This window comes from Marmota monax, unplaced genomic scaffold, assembly GCF_021218885.2.
Source record: "Marmota monax isolate L192 unplaced genomic scaffold, Marmota_monax_Labrador192_F-V1.1 WCK01_AAM20220418_F8-fsc00379, whole genome shotgun sequence".
NCBI classification, from domain to species: domain Eukaryota; kingdom Metazoa; phylum Chordata; class Mammalia; order Rodentia; family Sciuridae; genus Marmota; species Marmota monax.
The window spans coordinates 685614-707394 of NW_026693072.1; the positions used below are offsets into that span (position 1 = coordinate 685614).

At 35.3% G+C, this 21781-nt stretch overlaps 1 protein-coding gene across 1 annotated transcript; it reads left to right on the forward strand.

The window, feature by feature from the left end:
• The first annotated feature begins 20908 nt into the window (after positions 1–20908).
• LOC124098966 (vesicle-associated membrane protein 3-like) lies at positions 20909–21292 on the forward strand. The gene has a single exon (XM_046453915.1). The coding sequence runs from the start codon at positions 20909–20911 to the stop codon at positions 21290–21292; it is 384 nt and encodes a 127-aa protein (XP_046309871.1).
• The last annotated feature ends 489 nt before the right edge of the window (positions 21293–21781 follow it).

The window sequence follows — 21781 nt, forward strand, 5'->3', positions numbered from 1 at the left end:
TTATGTCCAAAAATGTTGACAACAGCATTGTTTTTAATAACACACAATTCAAAGTAATGCAAACAGAAAAGGTTTGATTCAAATGCTGTCCATTCTTGGTATTCTTTCCATGGAATACCATACCATATTATTATGATGAACAGTGGGAGATCATTAGCTCTTAAACTATGCTGTATATTTGTTTTTTTTTTTAATTTTTTATTGTTGGTTGTTCAAAACATTACATATTTCTTGATATATCATATTTCACACTTTGATTCAAGTGGGTTATGAACTCCCATTTTTACCCCATATACAGATTGCAGAATCACATCAGTTACACATCCATTGATTTACATATTGCCATACTAGTGTCTGTTGTGTTCTGCTGCCTTTCCTATCCTCTACTATCCCCCCTCCCCTCCCCTCCTCTCCCCTCTTCTCTCTCTACCCCCTCTACTGTCATTCATTTCTCCCCCTTGTATTATTTTCCCCTTTCCCCTCACTTCCTCTTGTATGTACTTTTGTATAACCCTAAGGGTCTCCTTCCATTTCCATTATGCTGTATATTTGAATCACGTAAGGAGATTTTGCAATTTCCAGTGCCAGCCATACCTAAATTCTGTTAAATTAGGACTTCTGGAGGTGGGGCTCAGACATCAGTACTTTTTAAAGCTACCCCCACCCCCACCACCTACTGATTCCAATGTGCCGCCAAGTTTAAGAACCACTTGTGTAGATTTCTATTTATTGACATGGAAAAATATAAATATTCACTAGAATTTGATGATAAAAGTAGATTATAGAACAGTCTTTATAGCAGGAGTTTATTTAAAAATATAAGTGTGGGCTGGGGTTGTGGCTCAGTGGTAGAGTGCTCACCTAGCACGTGTGAGGCACTGGGTTCGATCCTCAGCACCACATAAAAATAAATAAATAAAATAAATAAAGGTATAACAAATTTGAATGTGTGGGACTTTTGAGTAATGATGATGGATTGAACAATCATGTTGGCTTTTACTTCTCATGAAACTGCACTAAAACACCAATAAAAAGGTTTTGTTAAAGGTGCAAGCTTACAAGGAAAAAATAACTAAAGGGGAGAAAACAGCAACATAATTTTGGAAGCTAGAAAGCATTTCAGTGGTTACAGAGAACAAAGAAGCCTGAATCCTAAACTGTAGTAGAGAAAGCTGAGAAATAACCCAATTTATTATGCAGAACCCCACCCCCACAGATAAACTCATCAGTGCAAGCAGGTACCTCTGGAAGGGAGAAAAGAAAGGACACTTGAAAGTTTACATAGGAGACATTTTTAAAAAACAGATTTTTCCCAACCCCAGCAGGAGTTGAAGATTTATTTTATGGAGAGCTTAAAACAGGATCTCTAGACAAGGAGTCCTCAGACACAGTTGTGGGCTGAAGGTAGAGTGCTGAGAGCAGATGGACACAGTTAATGCCGAAGCTCCTTTCCCTGCTCAACTGCCTTCCCCTACTCAGCTCTCAGAGCTGTGGCAGCCAGCATTATACCTTCCAGGAAGGCAAGTTTGGAAGGAATCTGATTAGACCAAGCAAAAAGACCTCAAAGTACTTGTTATGGGCTTGTTGGTTCCTGCTCACCTCCCCCTTCATATCTTGTAGACCCAGTACTTCAGAATGGGACTGTATTTTGAGTAAAGTCCTCAAAAATAATCAATGGAAAATTAAATCACTAGTATAGGCCCTCATTAAATATGACTCATTTCTTTATTAATAAGTTTGAACACAGACACATAGAGAAGGAAGACCATGTATAAATTCAGGAAGAAAATGGACACCTCCAAGATAAGGAGACAGTATTCAGAAGAAACTAACCCCACTGACACCTTGTCTTGAGCTTATAGTGTCCTGAATTGTGAGAATAAATTTCTGTTGTTTTAGCTGCCCAGTCTGTGGTACTTTGTTATGGCAACTCTAACAAATTAATAGAATACCAAAGTTCCCCACAAAATGGCCTAGCCATTCAACCCTGCAGTGAAACCCTAAGTTGGCAAGGTACCCACACCCTAAGAGCCTCCAACTGACTTTGGTACCCCACTCTTTTTTGGGAGCGTGCTGGGGATTGAATTCAGGGGTAATTTACCACTGAGCTGTATCGGAATCCTTTTTATGTTTTAAATCAAGGCAGAGTCTCATTAGGTTTTCTACGCCCTCACTAAGTTTCTGAGGCTGTCCTTGAACTTGTAATCTTCCTGCCTCAGCCTCCTGAGCTTCTGGGATTACAGGTATGTGCCACTATACCCAACTAGTACCCCACTCAAACATTAGTAGACACCCAAAGCTTATCAGATATCTGTTGAACACTTCTAACATGAAATATACCAAAGCAAACAAACAAGAAAGAAACAAAAGTCTCAGAGAATGCACATACTATTCACAAAGAAAAAAAAAATTCTGAAGTACTGATCCATTCTATACCATGGATGAAAATAATCTACTAAGTGAAAGCAACCAGATACAAAAGGACATATACAGTATAATTCCATGTGTATGAAATGTCCATAATAGGCAAATTCATAAAAACAGAAAATAGATTAGTGATTGCTATAGGATGGGAAGAAGAGGGACTACTAATGGGCATAGGGCATATGGCGGGGGCGATGAAAATATTCTGGAATTAGATAATGATGATGATTTTACAACTCTGAGTATACCAGAAACCAGTGAATTTTATAAATTGTAAAGGTGAATTTTATGGCATGTGAATTATGTCTTATGCAGCTTTAAAAATTATATAATAATATCCTCAGGGAAATATGAGAAGGTATTTACATATGAAATAAAAACTGCTATCAAGCAAAGAACAAACAATAACAACAAAAGAGCATCTGGAAATTAAATTACATTATAGCAAAAAAAACCCATAAAATCAATAGAAGAATTAAAATATAAATTTGAGGAAAATCTCCTAGAAAAGGAGCAAAAAAAATGAAAAAACAATGGGAAGAAAAGATAAGAAAATCATAGAAATAATCCAAAAAATACAACTCTCAAATAATGGCACTACAACTGAGCAAAGAGCAAAAGCAGTAGAAGTACATTAGGTCCATTGCTGTGTAACAAATTTTTCAAAAGCTTAGTGGCTTGAACAACAATAATCACTTATTATTTCTTCTGATTTATGTAGACAGTGGAGATGTTTTGTCTGTACTACACAGTGTCTAAGGCCTCAGCTGGAAGGTACCACAATCATCTCAAGATGTATAGTGGTTGATGCTGTCTGTCCTCTGAAGATCTTGTGGGATCAATGAAGATACTCCCATGTGGCCCTATGTGGCCTGGATCTTCTCACAGTGGGGCAGCTGGATTCCAAGAATGAGGAGAGAGTGTGTGTTGCGGGGGGTGTGGGGGGAGAGGGAGAGAGAGAGAGAGAAAGAGAGAGAGAGAGAGAGAGAGAGATCCATGCAGAATTAATATTTTCTTTTATGACCTAACCTTGGAAAGGACAAACTGTTACTTCTGCCACATTATATTGGTTGAGGCAATTGCAAAAGTCCATCCATGCTCAAGTGATGGACATAGAAACTACTTTCCCATGGAGGGATGTCAAAATCACATTGTAAGAAGAGAGTAAGGGATGGGATGTGTAATGGCATGGTCATCTTTAGAAAATACAATCTGCCACAGAAGAAAATTTTCAAAGAAATGTTAATACAAAAGAAAATTTTCCAGAGCTGAAGGTTGTAAGTTTCCAAGTTAAAAGGGGCATTAAGTGCTCAATCCAATAGATGAAAATATAACTACAAAAGTCACCTCATTGAGAAATTTTAGAATATTGAGGCCAAGTGAAGATCTCACAAGCTTCTATTACTTTCCTTGACTGTCCACATCTTTTCTTCTTGGAACTTTCTACTGCCCCACCAGGGAGATAATTCTTCATCATACAACTTTGCTTCTCCTACCTCAGAAGTATATGTTCACTTCGATCTGATCAATGTACCCCACACTCCTAAGCACCCAGGTTAGTTCACAACATTTCACAAATAAAAAAGGCCTGGCTCCTTTTAAGGGACTGATATAAACATCAGTTGTAAAAGTCTTCTTTTGAGACTATAAGCACCAACAACAAGGTAAGCCTGGAGTTGTTAGAGGCTATCATGTCAGTCATGTGCAAGAGAATTGTTTGAGAATGGAGCCAATGTTAAATAGATCCAAAAGATGACAAAGAAAGACAATTGGAATGATACTGTTTAAATGCTTAGAACTAGCTCCAACCTTGGCTACCCAAGTTTATATGCGCCAACAGATTCCCCTTTTCCTTAAGTTCATTTGAGGAACATTTCTGTCACCTAAAACCAAGCATCCTATTTCAATAATTCATTGTACACATACTTCAGAGAATAAGCATGAGAGAGAAATCTACCAGAATATGTTAACTTTGTCAGTTTTTCAAAGGCACATTCCAATAGTAGCAAGCATTCCTAGATCACTTAACTAATTCAAGTAAACAACTATAAAATCTTCTGCCCTGAGTCTTCTGCCCCCTCAGAGTATATTTTCACGATTAAAAGAGAAAATAATTTTCAAACTTTTGTTAAAGGGTTTATGTGAAATTAGAATAGTGTGAGTTTCCACTTTTTTCTCCTTAGAAATTGAATGCACAAGGTCCTGGGTTCAATCCCCAAGACCAAAAGAAAAGAAATTGAAATTGAATACAAATACCCAGTGTATATAGATGCATCATTACATAAGGAAGAAAAGGAGGGAGGGAGGAAGAGAAAAAGGAAAGAATGGCTAGGACTTGAATGTTTTGTTAATTATAAACAATTCCAATTTTCAGATATGAAAATATAAGGCAGAAGATTTTTATGTAATTATGATTCTACCAAGTGTGACTCCCAAATAGATGATTTCTATGCTTCCTATAAACAAACAGTAACTCAGTGATGTGTATTTTCCCACTAAAGTACTTCATAACATGATTGCCAAAAATCAGTTCACTTTACCTTTGCAGTTTAATGTTATAGTGTTTCCAGAAAAAAGAATCTAACAAACCGTACATTACTTGGCATGGCTTAAACCTGTTTAAATTGATTTAGCACAATCCAAACACTTGATCTAATTTGGCTTTCTTTATCTGTATTATTCACCATTGAGGATAGAGAGTCAACTAGGAGTTTTGGTCACCTTAAATACCAAACAATATTCCAATCACCAAACTATGCTTCTTTGGACTTGACTTTTGAAGATGCTAAAATACATGAAACTATTGGTTCCTGTCATCATTTGTTAGATAAAAAGGAAAGTCATTTAAAAGCATATTTCCCTTTTATCTATAGGAACTAGGGAATTGTTTTGTCTTAGGTGCTTCTTAAATGCTTTTTGTATTTTACCACACTCAATTGTCACAAAATGGGCTGGGGATGTGGCTCAAGCAGTAGCGTGCTCGCCTGGCATGCGTGCAGCCTGGGTTGGATCCTCGCACCACATAGAAACAAAGATGTTGTGTCTACCAATAAATAAAAAATAAATATTAAAAATTCTCTCTCTCTCTCTCTCTCTCTCATACTCTCTCTTTAAAAAAAAATTGTCACAAAATCTTCTGTGGTAACTACTATTATTAGTTGCATTTCAGAAAGGCAAAAAAGAGAGGAACAGAGTTAAGTTTACTTGCCAGAGGCATCACGACTAACAAGTAGGAGAACCAGAATATGACCCTCTGGCAGCATAAGTCTTAAAAATTTTCAGTTTATTGTATCTGAGAGCCACATTTATTTAACATAAAGGCTAGAAATACCAGCTACCTAATTAAATAAAAACTTCTAATTAGCAAACATCTATTTAGATAAAGCCATTTTGAGAATATAAAATACAAAGAGATTTCTCTGTTATAATATCCAATCCATGAGAATAAGAACACATCTGGCTCCAATTACAAGCTAATATCTATTAAAATCATTTGTATTTTTGTTTTCAAAAAGCAATCACATTAACTCTGTCCACAATCAGCTAAGAGTGAATTATGTTAATTCAGGCATATTGGCTTATCACAACATATAACAAAAACAACTTTTCCTGTTTATTTTTATTTTATCAAAGTAATGAATGTAAATGGTAATAAGCCAGAAGGCACAGAAAATCCTATATCAAAAGGCCACAGATTGTGGCTCACTTCACCCTTCCTCAACCCTGAATGCACTGCTGAAAAACAATATATTTTTCATGTTTGGTTCTCTTTTTGACCTCTCTGAAAGTATGGATAATATGTTTACACCCATATTTCTTGATTTGCGTCTGTTGGTGCCCTAATAGCCCTGATGTGAAAGATAATTCACATGATCCTTCTTTCATCTGCCTGATTTTTTATCTTTGTTATTTTTAGTCCCCTCTAGTTACCTAGGCAACTTTAAATACTGTACTTAAACTTCTATTTCTAGTTCTATCAACTTCTGATAGTATCTCTTGGACACAATGTAAATACCAGCAATACTGACAACATAGAAGGGTGGGGGATGTGAACAAGGCCAGTTTCTTAGGTATGTGACCTGTGCAGTTACAGAGCCCTGCACTTGGAAGGGTTGTGCAGATTAATGTTGTGTTGCTGTCTTCACAGCCTTAAGACATTAAAGAAAACCTTAAAAATAGAAAGGAATGCCTTGTCTATGGTCAAGTAATCCCTAATTCAATGTAATTTCAACTAAAATCTCAACAGACTTTTTCAAGGAACTCAACAAGTACATTATTAAATTTATATACTCAAGAATGTCTAAGATTTGCCTTTGCTTTATCAGATGTAAAACATTATTAAAAGCAACACTAATGCGGTGTTGGTAGAGGAGTAAACTAGTACAAAAAAGTATGGCAAAAAATTGAATGTAGAAAATCAGACCTATGAATACATAGAAATGATACATGAATGGTTTGCAGAGATACGATAGATTATTCAATAATGTCACTGGGACAAGTAGATATCCTACATATGCTCTACTCAAAATTCAGTTGCTAATGGATTAAAACTTTATTTTGTTCTTATATAATGATAAATTTTAATTCACTAGGTGGACTTAATATTTATAATTCATTATGTACTTAATAATATAGCTCTCTAAAACAAAAATTAACATGATCAGAAATTCCCTAGGATTGAAACTTTAATGTGAAAAAAAAACTTTAAAATATTCAAAATACAATATGGGAAGTTGTCTTTAAAAACTCAAACAAAGAAAGTCTTTCTTAATTAAGACACATGGAAACAATGACAATAAAATAAAAGATCATTAAATTTGACTCCATTAAAACTAAGTATTATTCATGAAAATCAATAGAAAAAATCATCTGCTGGGCATGATGATGCATGCCTATAATCCCAGTGGCTCAGGAGAATTCCACAGTTCTTGAGGCAGGAGAATCCACAGTTCAAGACCAGCCTCAAGACCCTGTCTCAAATAAGAAATAAAAAGGTCTGGGGAATGTGACTCAGTGGTTAAGCACATATGAGATTAACCCTGGTATAAAAAAAAATTAAAAAGAAAAAACATTCATAAAATGAGAAAATATAGGATATGTTGGAGAAAAATACCTGATATAATACTAATATCTAGAATATATAAAGAACATTTATGAATCAATAAAACATACAACTGAATAGAAAACTTGGCAAAGGTCATGAACAAACATTTCACAGATAAGGAAAAATGAATGGCACATACCATGTAAAAAGATGTTCAACCTCATCAGTAATAAGAGAAATATATCATAATTACATATAAATTTTATATCCACTAACTTTTCAAAAAACAAAGAAGTCTGATAATACCAAATTTTTTTTAGGACACAGATAGTAAACTGATAGTAAAACTATGAACTGGTACAAACATTTTGGAAAACAACTTGGCATAACGTCATGAAGTTTAATATTCACATATTTTGTGATCCAGCAATTTCCACTCCTAGGAATATAGCCTGAAGAATATATATGTGTGTATATATCTCATAGCCACATGGTTCATAACAGCAAAAACAAAAAAATTGATAAAAAAGTCCAAGAAGAGGTCAATAAAGAAAAATTTTCACAAGTGATAAGCAAATATAATCTATAAAGGAACTAATTTTAAAATTCAGTTTCAACTTTCTTTGGGGGCCAACTCAGAACTGATGTTTTAAATGTTCCATTACTTCCTCCCTTCTCACAAAATTGGGATAATTGCCAGTTCACATATAGCTATTAACTCAAGTTTATTGATTATGTTATTCAAGTCTTCTATTTATCATGCAGGAATTGTGTTCAGCTGCTTGAAAGAGAACAAACAAAAAAGTTGCCTAAACAAGATAGAGGTTTATTTTTTTTTTCTCTCACACACAAAAAAAGCAATCATACTCCTGGGCATTTGCTCATGAGAAAACAAAACAAAACAAAACCTTGTGTGTACCCATATATTCTTCACAAATGTTTATCCTATGTTTATTCATAATCTCCCCAAACAGAAAACAACACAGTGTTCCTCAAATAGTGAATGAAATACATAAACTGTGATACACACACATACATGTAATGCACTACTACTCAGCAATACAAATTAACAAACTGTGGATACATGCAACCATTTGGATGAAGCTAAAATGTACTTTGATAAGTGCAAAAAAAGCTACATATTGTATATTCCAGTAATATGACACTCTGGAAAAGGCAAAACTGTGGGGAAAGAAAACAGATTAGTGGTTGCCAGGGAATGGGTGTGAGAGAAAGGGATTGTGGTTGTGCTACTGTGACCATTCAAAACTCAATAAAACATATATTAAAAAAAAACAGAAAAAATAAATTATGTAAACAATACCTCATTTTAAAAAAATACAAAGTAACCCAATTTTGCACTCTGTGCTTTCCTGCTTCATGAGCAACAAAGTAATAAAGCACAAAGCCCATTATTTTTAAGTAACCTGGTGAATAGAGGCTATACACCCCTCAAATGTGGATGGAGTACAGTTTTGCCAGAATGATAAGAGGTCAATCAAAAGTTGACATTCCTACTCAGCCTTGGATGGGACCCAGGCCATTAATATATTCTTCAGGAATTTCACTGCTTCAGAAAAACCCTTTTCTTGCGGCTGGTAATACTAGCAGTTCTCATCTTGCATGTCCAATCAGCACCTGTTTTTCAGTGGCAATCTGACTTGGGGGCAGGGCTCAGTCAAGTCTGTCTCCCAGAGTTCATTTTATGAAAAGGTTTTTGTGTTGTTTTTCTTTTTCCTAATTATAAATCTCTGTGCTTGTGAGCTGGGCAGTACAGCTTTGCCTCCACCAGTTTTTATCTGACTTCTTTAGTCTTTCTGACTCATGACATCCTTCATTGCAGCCAGCTCTAGCTGTGCATGCAGGAGGAGCCTATTGTGACCTGGTAGGAGGAGGAAGGCAGGGGTTCTTGCATGTTTTGCTGCTTTTATTCCTCTCCTGTGTGCCCAGTGCCAGACTACTACTGCATTATCAATACAATAGATTTACCTCCTGTCCAATACTCTCCAGGTACCACTTTCCCATCTTTTACAATCTACATTTCCCCAAGTTTTATTAAACTTTTATTAAAGAGGCAGTCCAAATTCTCCATATCCTGGCTCAGATACTACAGCCTAAAGCCAATATTTTAAATTATTCTAACAGGAAGAAAATAAAAGAAAAGTAAACTATTCATTCCCCAAGACTATAACCTTGGAGAGGAACTACTCTGTAACAAATGTCTGAACTTTTAGACAGCACTCCCATCCTCAATCTCAGTTGCATCTCATTCCAGCAAGGTCATCTTCTCCCTTAAATAAAATCATGCCGAATTAAAATAAATTAAGTATTTAATTTTCTCAAGTTATAAAATAAAGGAGCATTTTAATTCTTTAGTTAAATTGCCTCAAAGCCATTTCAGTTCATTACAATGGGGAAGCCTAGATCATTCTGGAAATGCTGAAACTTAGAGATTAATTTCTCAGGTCCATTAAAAGTCCAAACATTGTCTGATCTACCTGCCAGAACACTGCATACATTTATTCATCTTTTGATCAAAATTTCAGGCAGAAATTATATTTATATCATTAGCCAGTAGAAATTTCATATCTAATTTACATTTTTGGAGGGGTCCTAGTATATGAAGAAAATCATTTCTGAATTCGTTTTCTCTATCATAAATAAACAAAAATCACTTATATAAATTAAAGAGCTCAAAGATTTAAGCTACTTTTAAGGAGGAAATTTTAAGACATATTTAAAAGTTTTGCTCTTAACCAAAATCTTTAACTTGAAGCCAATTTCTTCCTTAGTCACATTTTCAGGGAAAGTTTTTTTTTAAAGGTTTTTAAATTTTATTAGTATTACTATTATACTTTCCTGCATTTAAAACTCTGGCTATCTATTTAAATCCCTAGGTTTTGTGATCTCGTGTTTCACACCATTTCTACAAGGAGAGTCAGCTCTGTAAAATTTAAAGCATTTTCATCTCTGCTGTCACCACTTCTCACTTCTTAAAGACCTAGCCACGGTCAAATCTCTCTGAAAGGGAAACAAGGAAAACTACCCCATTTACAATAGCCTCAAAAAATACTTGGGAATCAACTTAATGAAAGAGGTGAAAGACCTCTACAATGCACACTACAGAACACTAAAGAAAGAAATTAAAGAGGACCTTAGAAGATGAAAGGTCTCCCTTGTTCTTGTATAGGCAGAATTAATACTGTCAAAGTGACCATACTACCAAAGGACTATCCAGATTTATGCAATTCCAATCAAAATCCCAATGACATTCTTCATAGAAATAGAAAAAGAAGTCATGAAATTCATCTGGAAAAATAAAAGACCCAGAATACTAAAGCAATCCTTAGCAGGAAGAGTGAAGCAGGTGGCATCACTATACCAGAACTTAAACTACACTACAGAACAACAGTAACAAAACCAGCATGGTATTGGCACCAAAATAGACTTGTAGACCAATGTTACATAAAAGAAGACACAGACAAACCCACATAACTATGGTTATCTTATATTAGACAAACATGCCAAAAATATACATTGAAGCAAAGACAGCCGCTTCAACAAATGGTGCTGGGAAAACTGGAAAAATAAAATTAAACTTCTATCTCTCACCATGCACAAAACTCAACTCAAAGTGGATCAAGGACCTATGAATTAAACCAGAGTCACTGCACCTAATAGAAGAAAAAGTAGGCCCAAATCTCCATCATGTCAGATTAGGCCCTGACTTCCTTAATAAGTGCAAGAATTAAAATCAAGAATCAATAAATGGGATGGATTCAAACTAAAAAGCTTCTTCTCAGCAAAACAAACAATCAGTGAGGTAAACAGAGCACCTACATTTTGGGAGCAAATTTTTACCACATGCACATCAGATAGAGCACTAATCTCTAGGATATATAAAGAACTCAAAAATTTTAACACCCAAAAAAAAAAACCAATCAATAAATGGGCCAAGGAACTGAACAGACACTTCTTAGAAGAAGATAAATAATCAATCAAGAAATATATGAAAAAATGTTCAACATCTCTAGCAATTGGAGAAATGCAAATCAAAACTACTCTAAAATTCATCTCACTCCAGTCAGAATGGCAATTATTAAGAACACAAACAACAATAAATGTTGGCGAGGATGTGGGGGGAAGGCATACTCATACATTGCTGGTAGGACTGCAAATTGGTGCAGCCAATATGGAAAGCAGTATGGAGATTTCTTGGAAAAATGGGAATGGAACTACCATTTGACCCAGCTATCCCACTCCTTGGTCTATACCAAAAGGACTTAAAAACTGCATACTACAGGGACACAGCCACATCAATGTTTATAGCAGCACAATTCACAATAGCTAAACTGTGGAACCAATCTAGATGCCCATCAGTTGATGAATGGATAACGAAAATGTGGTATATATATATACATAATGGAATACTATTCAGCATTAATAAAATAAAATCATGGCATTTGTAGGTAAATGGATGGAGTTGGTAAATATAATGCTAAGTGAAGTTAGCCAATCCCCAAAAAACAAATTCTCTGATATAAGGAGGCTGATTCATAATAGGGTTGTGGGGGGAGCATGTGAGAATTAGATGAATTCTAGATAGAGAAAAGTGGAGGGAAGAGAAGGGAGGGGGTATGGGAGTAGGAAAGATGGTGGAATGAGATGGACCTCATTACCCTAAATACATATATGAAGACACAAATGGTGTGACTCTATGTTGTGTAGGCCAGAGAAATGAAAAAAATGTGCTCTATAAGTGTAATATGAATTATAATGCATTCTGCTGTCATACATAACAAATTAGAATAAAAAATCACTTAAAACAGTTAGCAAATGCTCATTTGTTGGGGTCCTGAGGTAGTACTCACGACCTCCCTAATTTCCTTTCTACCATATTTGGTATCAGGCTATGAGGCATTTATTTGAGGTAGCTCTTTGGGGTTCTAAATCTTTTTTTTTTAGTTGTTGATGGATCTTTGTTTTATTTATTTATATGAGATGCTGAGAATTGAACCCAGTGCCTCACACATTCTAGGCAAGTGCTCTATCACTGAGCCACAAACCCAGCCCAGGGTTCCAACTCTTTTGCTGTTAAAAAATAGAAATAATAAAATATGAAGTAGATTTTTTAAAAGAGGACAAGGAAATAAGATACTACCATGTTTCTAGAATTGAGAAAACTAGAAATATTTGCTAAAGAGCACTAATGGTAACTACAGCATGGAAGCAGATGCTGAGGATGCAGATACCAGTAGTATTTTCCATGCAGAAAAAGAGTCTGAGTTGTTTCTACATACACCATTACCCTTCTAAATCTCAGGCTTACATCATTGCCTGGACTATTTGGATAGTATAGGTATTTTTCTTTAAGGCAGTGTTTACAAATATAGCCAATTCTTGGTTCTTAAATTAGCATCAATGACGGCCGAAGGCAGAGTCAGTGTCATAAGTAGTACCTTGTACCCCAACCTTTTGATGTTCTGGAAAGCCCATCTCTCCTCAATGACTCTTCTCACCAACCAACTAGGCACTTGGTAAGCTCCTTCAATCTACAGACTCAGGTATGTATTCCTCTGAGATTGATTTTCTTCTGTTATTTCTTTACTATTGACTCTCCTTCATCTCTTCCTTTCTCTCCTCCTGGATTTCCCATCAATTTGAACACTATGTTTCCTATATCTGTCTTTCAAACATCCTTTCTTTTCTCTCCTGACTGCCATCTCCATCTTTTGTGCTTTGTGTTATGTTTCAAGCCACATGTATGGATCTCCATAGTAATAGTTCTGTTCATAAGTTTATTCATTATAGTTTGGAAGTTAAGTTATATAGTTTCACATTTCTCATTTATGCTACTCTTAGATTTCTTCAAATGGTCTTGTTATTTTCTATTCAAGATGTCCTGTGCTTCTAGAAGGTCAGTTTACCTGGATGTGTAGGATCTTCTTTTCTCTAGCTGTGGGGTCCCTGAGCTGGAATTAATTTTGTTACAATAGTTTATCCTTTGGGGTTCAGTTCTGGATTTTAGAAATCCCTAAGTTAAGGCATATCTATAGGGTGAGTCAGGTGAAGAAGATTCCCTGCAGGTTAATAATATGGAAACAGTTGGTTCCTTGTGAGCAGTCATCCCTTTTGTTATAACCACCAAACTTTTCCAGGTATATGAACACAGTGTTCTCTCACTCAATCAAGGGCTCCTGGATGTTGACTTACAGGTATTCCTGTAGCCCATGGAGGAGAAAATCCTATACAAATCCAAGGTTTCCTATGTATCCAACAGTTGGAGGCCCCATCATCTGCTTGACTCAATAGAGAGAAAATGAAATTGGAATCTATACATCCAAAGTTCTTCTCTTTACTTCAAAACTTAGTAATGCACTAATTTTAACAATTTTTAAAATTTTAATCCACAAGTTGACTTAATTTTAAAACTCTTCCTGATTTCCCTCCAGGTTTATTACAAGCATTTTCAGAAACTTATTTTGATGGAGAAATTGATGATGATTATGATGGTGATTATTTCCTACTGGGGAATGAATCCAGAGGGACTTTACCACTGAGCCACATCCCCATTCATTTATATTTTTATTTTTTTTAATTTTGGGACAAGGTTTTACTAAGTTGATTTAGGGCCTTGATGAATTGCAAAGGCTGGTCTCAAACTTTTGATCTTCCTGCCTCAGCCTCCCCAGTCACTGGGATTACAGGTGTGTACCACTGCACCTGGCTAAGAAGTTTCTGATTTTAAAAAGCTACAAGATTTGCATCATTTTTAGTGTTTAAAATAGTCTTTTTATTAGAAGACTTAACTGTCAGTGGTCATATTAACACTAGTTCCAAATCTTAATTTTGAAAATTTTTTCTGAATAATTAATTGAACTCTTTCCATGAATAATAATGGACTGATCCAAATGTACTTTGTTATTTTCTTATTCATAAGACAAAGTCACCATTTACTTGAAGAAATTAATATTATCAAACACACATATTTAAAGTCAAATTGACTTTCATTTCCTTTTTTACAATATCATGCTTTGGTCAGCATTTATAAGTCTAAAAGAACCCAACAAGTACTAAAAGAACCCAACAAGTAGATATAAGTTGTACATCAAGACTTTGCAAAATATACTTTTTTATAAACTGTAATTCTCAGGGTGTACCAATCTAGATGTAAATAGGGAGTCACAATATTGGTCCAATATTAGTATTTCTCTGACCATGTTCCTGTATACTTCCAAGGAAATATTAGTCTCACTTTTCTTAAAAATAATCCTGATAGTCTCCTGAAAATTCTTCATTTGTTCTACTAGAACCAGTCTTCTAAGCTCCTGTGACATTTTCTATTTCCCCTTTCCTCTACTGACTTCTCCTATTTCTAATACTTCAACCAGAAACACCACAGCAAATGTTTCTGCCCTGTAATTAGATCATTGGTACTACTAGTGTCCACCAATACCTGTGTAGATGCTCAGACCTGTTGCTGAAAGTATGCCATGAACAAATCAAAGATGCACACTCAACAACTGGTGTTATCTCCATTGCTTGTAGAAGATCTTAGGCCAAGTACAAGGTGACTTATATCCTAAGTATTTTAGATTTATGATTTTTTTCTTTTCTTATAATCTAGAACTTCAGCATAGGTGCTGAATCCAGAACAAAATCTAAATGACTGATATTACATTATAACTAGAATCAGTCCTCCTTTTCCATTCTGGCCTCTATACTTGAACCCATTTGTTTAATCTCTCTACTCTAAATACTATTTCCTAAAAGGCTCCTCCTTCCTTATGAAAAATAGATTTATGGTAGTTCTTTCTTTCTCCCAACAGACTCTTGGATATGCCTAAATTCCAGCTACAAAAATACATTAGGCTCATACCAGAACATTAGAATCTCATTCATTCTACTTTTAGTTGCCATGATTTATTTGCAGTAGTGGAGACAGAACCCAGGACCTTTCACATGTTAGGCAAGCACTCTACCATTGAGCTACATCCCTAGCCTCATCACTGTTATTTAAATATAAAAACTTATGTTGTCATATAACAAATTATTTCCTTAAACATTTCCTTAAATTTTAGTATACTTTATATTTTGGTATGGTTTTCAATGGACAGAAAAAAGATACAAAATAACATAGAGTTCCTGTATAACTCTCACCTACTTTCCCCTAATGCTAATATTTCACATTAGAATGTTACATTTTTCACAATTAAAAACCTACCTATTAACTAAACTAGAGGCTTTATTCATATGTCACTACTTTCCACCTTACCTTCCTTTTTCTCTTATAAGATTCAATCCAGAATACCACATTGTATTTTTGTCATCATGTCTTTTTAGTTTCTTCTAATCTGCCATTATTTCTTGATATTTCCATGATGCCTTAATTTTTAAATGGTTGAAATATTTTATACCAGTTATAAGAAAGGGTCTGAGGCCTACTCTGGCTAGGTACTATGAGTTATAGAAAACATTTCTCTGCATTAATATTGAAAAGTCTTATTTGTCAATATCAAGGAGAGCAAGAAAGTTTTACAATGTTGTGTCAACATATGATAGTCACAGATTATACTACTGAAATTAGACTTTCTTCCCTCAAAACTGGCAACATTTTCATAGAGACCAAGAGCAAATCACTCTAAGCTCAACCCACACCCTCTGCTCTTTTGAGGAATTCACCATTGCGAGTCACTGGATATGTAGAATGTAGTACTCACAGCTAACTGCATATCTAACATTTGTCTTACCTTCTTCCCAAAGAAATTCAGTTAATTTAGGACAGCAACATGTCTGGCTATCATCTTCAGTATTTCTTGCCATTATGTGTGGCCATGTAACATTATTCTAACTAATGAAATGTAAACAAAAGTCTACTAGATGGGTTTCTGTTAGAGACAGTTATTTTCTTCATTTACAAAAAAAGGAGCAGCTGGCATGTGCTTTTTGCACCCTGTTCTTCCCCAGTTTTCCTGCATAAAATGTAACCTCAAGGCCTGGAGAAGGAACAATCAACGTGGGAATATGAGAACAGCAAGGAGTATGAGTTAGAAGCAGAAGGAGTATCCATACCAGCTCCTCACTTCCTGTCTCCAGAGTTTTTGTTATGTGAGAATAATAAATAGTATGAACTCTTTATGTAAGTAAATATTTGTCAGGTTTAAGTGGAATGTAATCAAATGTAACAATATCGACAAACAGAGTCACACTTTCAATGCATCGTGACCCAGCATAAGCAGTAAACAGCCTTAATAACCACTTTAAATAATCTCTGAGAGACCAAAAAGGATGAGAAAAATACACTTATTGTGTTCAGGCACAACACTCTAATGAGGAACACACTTTTATCCCCATTATGTGGATATGGAAACTGAAGCCCAGAAACATCAAGCTGCTGGCAAATTTGAATTTACAATCAATAGCCCTTCCACATCTCATCTGCCATGTGGATAACAAGTAGCAATAAGCAAACCTCTAGTCCTTGGGATTTCAACAACTGTTTAGACTAATCTCTGCTTTAGTTCTTTCACTAGATGGGCCTCAGCATGAGTCTTCCATTCTAGCCAAGCTTACTTCTGATTTTCCTAGTATTAGTCTGATTTCTTGGTTTTGTACCTCAGATTCCATATAGATTAGGTATTTCATGAGTCTGAAATGCATATGGGCTGCAGGTTACAGGAAAGGCAGCTTAGGAAGGCTCAAACAAAAGTTTATTTTTTCACCCAAGAAGTCTGCTGGTAAGTGGCTGTTGGCAAAACTTCAGTGATGCTATGGTAATTCTCTTGGCCCCATCCTCAAAATTTCCCTACCTTTGGGCATCATTTCCATGATGAAAACAAGCATAACAGGGGAAGAGGTACCATAAGCCAAGTTTGACTCATATATCAAAGAAAAAAAGCAAAAACTTTCCAGAAACTTTGCAGTCGATTTTTATTTACATCTTATTTGGAAAAAAAATGTTATTCAGCCATTCTTACTGCAGAGTTGGTTGGAAACATGCACATTTACATTTTCTAGTCTCTTAGGTAAAAGAAAATGAGGCTGGGTGTGGGAGTTGAGTCAGGTAACTCAGTGTCTGCCACTGACTACATGCTTACCTGTCCTCAATGAATAAAGAGAAAATAATAAATTATCTTATAATGAAATAGATACACAGACACCTTTAAGATTAATACTTTTACTCTTTGGTAAAATGAAACTTGTTGGGGCTATGAATATGAGCCCTGGCACTCAACCCTAAGCTACAAAGAAAATTCCAACTCACATGTCAAATATCAAGCTCTGACACGTGGAGAGCTTTTAAGTTGTTTCTCCCATGCTCATAACAAGAAAAACATTGAAAAAAATCAATGTATTTTTTTAGACCCAGAGATTTTAGTTCACAGGACAAACCACCAGCCCAAAATCTAGAGACAGCTGAAAACCGAAAATCAGAACACAAATCAGATTACCTGAAGCAGAAGCTGCTGGAGCCAATTCGTGGTAGAAAAACTTAAACATTAGTTTTGATGACTTGTGTGAGGTTGTGGACTAAGAGTTAAAAATTCTTGGTGGGGGAGCCTGGGAGATAGGGCTACATTTTCATGGGTTTTGTCTCCAGGAACCCCACCAGGTTTTCACAGTGAAGACTGGAGAAAAACTCCCATTCTGGTTTCCAGAGGAGGAGGGGAAGAAACCATGTAAGACGGAAACCCAAGGATAGCAAAGGCAACAAAAATAAGGACACTAAGTGAAACTGAAGCATCTGGTGCCCACAGATGCTACAAACATTAAACACAGTCCAGCTCCTAGCCAGATTAACATACAACCTCAAAGTAAAAGCTTAATCACCTCAGTTCCTATTACCCAATATATCATGCTTGACTTTCAAGAAAAAATTGCATGCTAAAAAGCAAGAAAAAAAATAAAGTCTGAAGAGACAAAGCAAGCATAGACTCCAGATTAATATGACATTGCTTTTGAAATTATTGAACAGGGAATTTAAAATAACTATAATTAATATGTTAGGGATTCTAATGGAAAAAATAGACAACCTGCCAGAACAAATGGGTAATGTTAGCAGAGAGAGGGACTCTCCAAGAAAGAAAAAAAAAGGAATGATATAAGGCTGGGGTTGTGACTCAATGGTGCTTGCCTAGTATGTGTGGGGCAGTGGGTTCAATCCTCAGCATCACATAAGAATAAGTAAATTAGTAAGTAAGTAAATAAAAAAAATAAATAATGGTATAAAAAGTAAGGATACAAACAAACACACACTGTAAATAAATGAAGAATTTCTTTGATGGGCTCATTAGTATAGTGTATTTGGCTAACAATATAAACTTCCCAAACTGAAATTCAAAAATTAAACATAATGGGGGAAAAAACAAAATATCCAATAACCATGGCACATTTACAAAGGGTATATACAATATGCACAATAAGAATACCAGAAGGCAAAAAAGGAGCAGTAGAAATCCTTGAAGTAATTAAGTCTGAGAATTTTCCAAAATTAACGACAAACACCAAACCATAGACCGACCCATGAAGCTCAGAAGATAAATACCAAAAAAAGTAAAAAAGGTCCACACCTAGTGACATCATGTTTAAAGTGAAGAAATATGAAGACAAAAACTTGAAAGAAGCCAGAAGAGAGGAGAAATTTATTAATAGAGGAACAAAGATAGCTCATCAGAAACCGAGTAAGCAAGAGGAGGCTGGAATGAAATACTTAAATTGATACTTGAAGAAAGAAAAAAAATCCCTAAAATTCTCTATCTTGTGAAATTGTCTTTCAAAAGTAAGAAAGTACTGTCTCAAAAAAAAGAAAAGAAAGAAAGAAAAAGAAAGTGCTGTCTCAGGTGAAGGTAAGAGAATTTATTATCAGTAGATCTGCCTCAAAAGAAAAGTTAAAAGAAATTCTTCAGAGAGAAGGGAAATGACAGATAAAAATTTCAAATCTATCTAAATAAAGGAAGAATTTTCAATAAGGAATGCGTGAACATTAAAAACTCTTACTTTTCTTTACCTAATAGATACAGAGTAACTACACCAAACTAATGGCAACAGTGTATTTGGATGATTATATTATACTAGGAGGTGAAATGACTGACAGCAAAGTTATGAGAGACAGGAGGTATGAATTGGAAATACTCTGTAATATGGTATTTGTTCTAACAATGATGTCATTTCAAGGTGGAATTAAATTAGATACAAATATATATTGCAAAATCTAGAGAAACCTCTATTATCTAGACACATAAATAGAAAATAGAATGATTTAAAATATTCAATTAAAAGCAGAAAAAGCAAAAAAGGAAACAAAGAAGTAAGATAAATAAAAAGTTATATACATGGTAGATATTGATCTAACTTTATTTATTATTACTATAAATGAGAATGGTCTAAATACATGGATTAAAAGACGGGGACTATAAGAATGGCTTAAAAAGGAAGACCCAAAAAATTCATTCCTTTTTTTTATATTTATTTTTTGATATCCGGGATTAAACCCAGAGGCTCTTAACCACTGAGCCACAATCCCAGCCTTTTTGTATTTTTTCACAGTTTGAGGCAGGCTCCCACTAAATTGATTATTGCCTCATTAGGTTGCTGAGACTGGCTTTGAATTTGTGACCTGTCTGCTTCAGCCTCATGAGCCACTGGGATTACAGGTGTGTGCCACCATACCTGGCTCAAATTCATTCTTATGTTGAAGAGTTCAATACCTCTCTGTTAGTAAATGATAGATCTAGCTACAGAAAAAAAAAAAAAACTAAAAAGAACCAATAAAATAAAAATAGAAAATGAATAAAGATATGATTGAACTGAACAGCCTCCATCAATTGAGTCAATCTAACTGAATTAGTTCATCCAGCAATGACAGAATACACATTTTTCCCAAGTTCATATAAAATATTCACTAACATAGACCATATTTTTTTTTCATAAAATACAACTTAAAAATTAGAAGAATAGCCTAGCAACTCAGGAGGCTGAGACAGGAGGATTGTGAGTTCAAACCCAGCCTCAGCAAAAGCAAGGTGCTAAGCAACTCAGTGAGACCCTGTCTCTAAATAAAATATAAAATAGGGCTGGGGATGTGGCTCAGTGGCTGTGTGCCTCTAAGTTCCATCCCTGGTACCCCCCTTCCAACCAAATTAACAGAATGGTAATCAAACAGTATATTTTCGGAGACCACAAAGAAATTAAGTGAGAAATTTAAAAACATAGAAATATAACTGAAAACTCTCCCCAAACAGTTGGAGATTAAACAGAAAACTAAATAATAGATGGGCCAAAGGAGAAGTTTTGAGATATATTAAACATATTTTTGAACTAAACGGAAAAAATACAAAATTTGTGGAATGCAGCAAAAGCAGTGGTTAGAGGAAGATTTATGTATCAGTGATTGGAATTTAAGTTTAAAAACACTATACCGGACCCTCACCCGCTGCCAAAATGTCTGAAGCTGTGCCTGCAGGTTCCAGTGCTGCCACTGGCAGTAATTGGAGAATTCAGCAGACACAAACTCAAGTAGATGAGGTTGTTGACATAATGAGAGTCAATATGGACAACGTGTTAGAAAAAGACTGGAAGCTCTCTGAGCTAGATGACCATGCAGATGCATTGCAGGCAGGAGCGTCTCAATTTGAGACAAGTGCTGCCAAGTTTAAGAGAAAATATTGGTGGAAGAACTGCAAGATGTGGGCAATAGGAATCAGCATTCTGATCATCATCATATCATCGCCATCATCATCATATCATCATAATATGGAGCATCTCTTACTGAAGAACTGGCGAAACTCAAATCTGCTGTTCAGGAAACCTCTTCAAGACTTTTGACTTAGAACCTGCTATATTATCCAGCTTACCTACTGTTATTTTCAAAATGATTATTTTTGTTAGTTCATATAAAGTTTGGTTTCTAGGCTATGTGCCTGTGTTTTTTAATATGCACTCCAAACCAGAGGGCCAGCCCTCCCATGTTTTGCACAGTGCCTGTACAGATTTACCTATGAACAATAGAGGATGACTGGACACCAGAGTACTGTAATCTAGACTTAACATTGTCACTAATTCATTGCCATTGATTCTAGTTAAGGGAATCCATCCCAAGTTCACTATCCTGGTCATTTGATATTATCTTCAGAGCCACATCTTAAACTTTTGGGTAATCAGATGTCCAACTTGTACCTTCCAGGAAGAACACTACTGCTTAATACTGACCTGTGACAATAAAAGGCTATGCCTTATTTTGATACTTTTCCCTGTAAGCCCTCTTCTTTTTGTAAGCACTACTGACTCATCATAATATGAAGCATTTAAAATAAG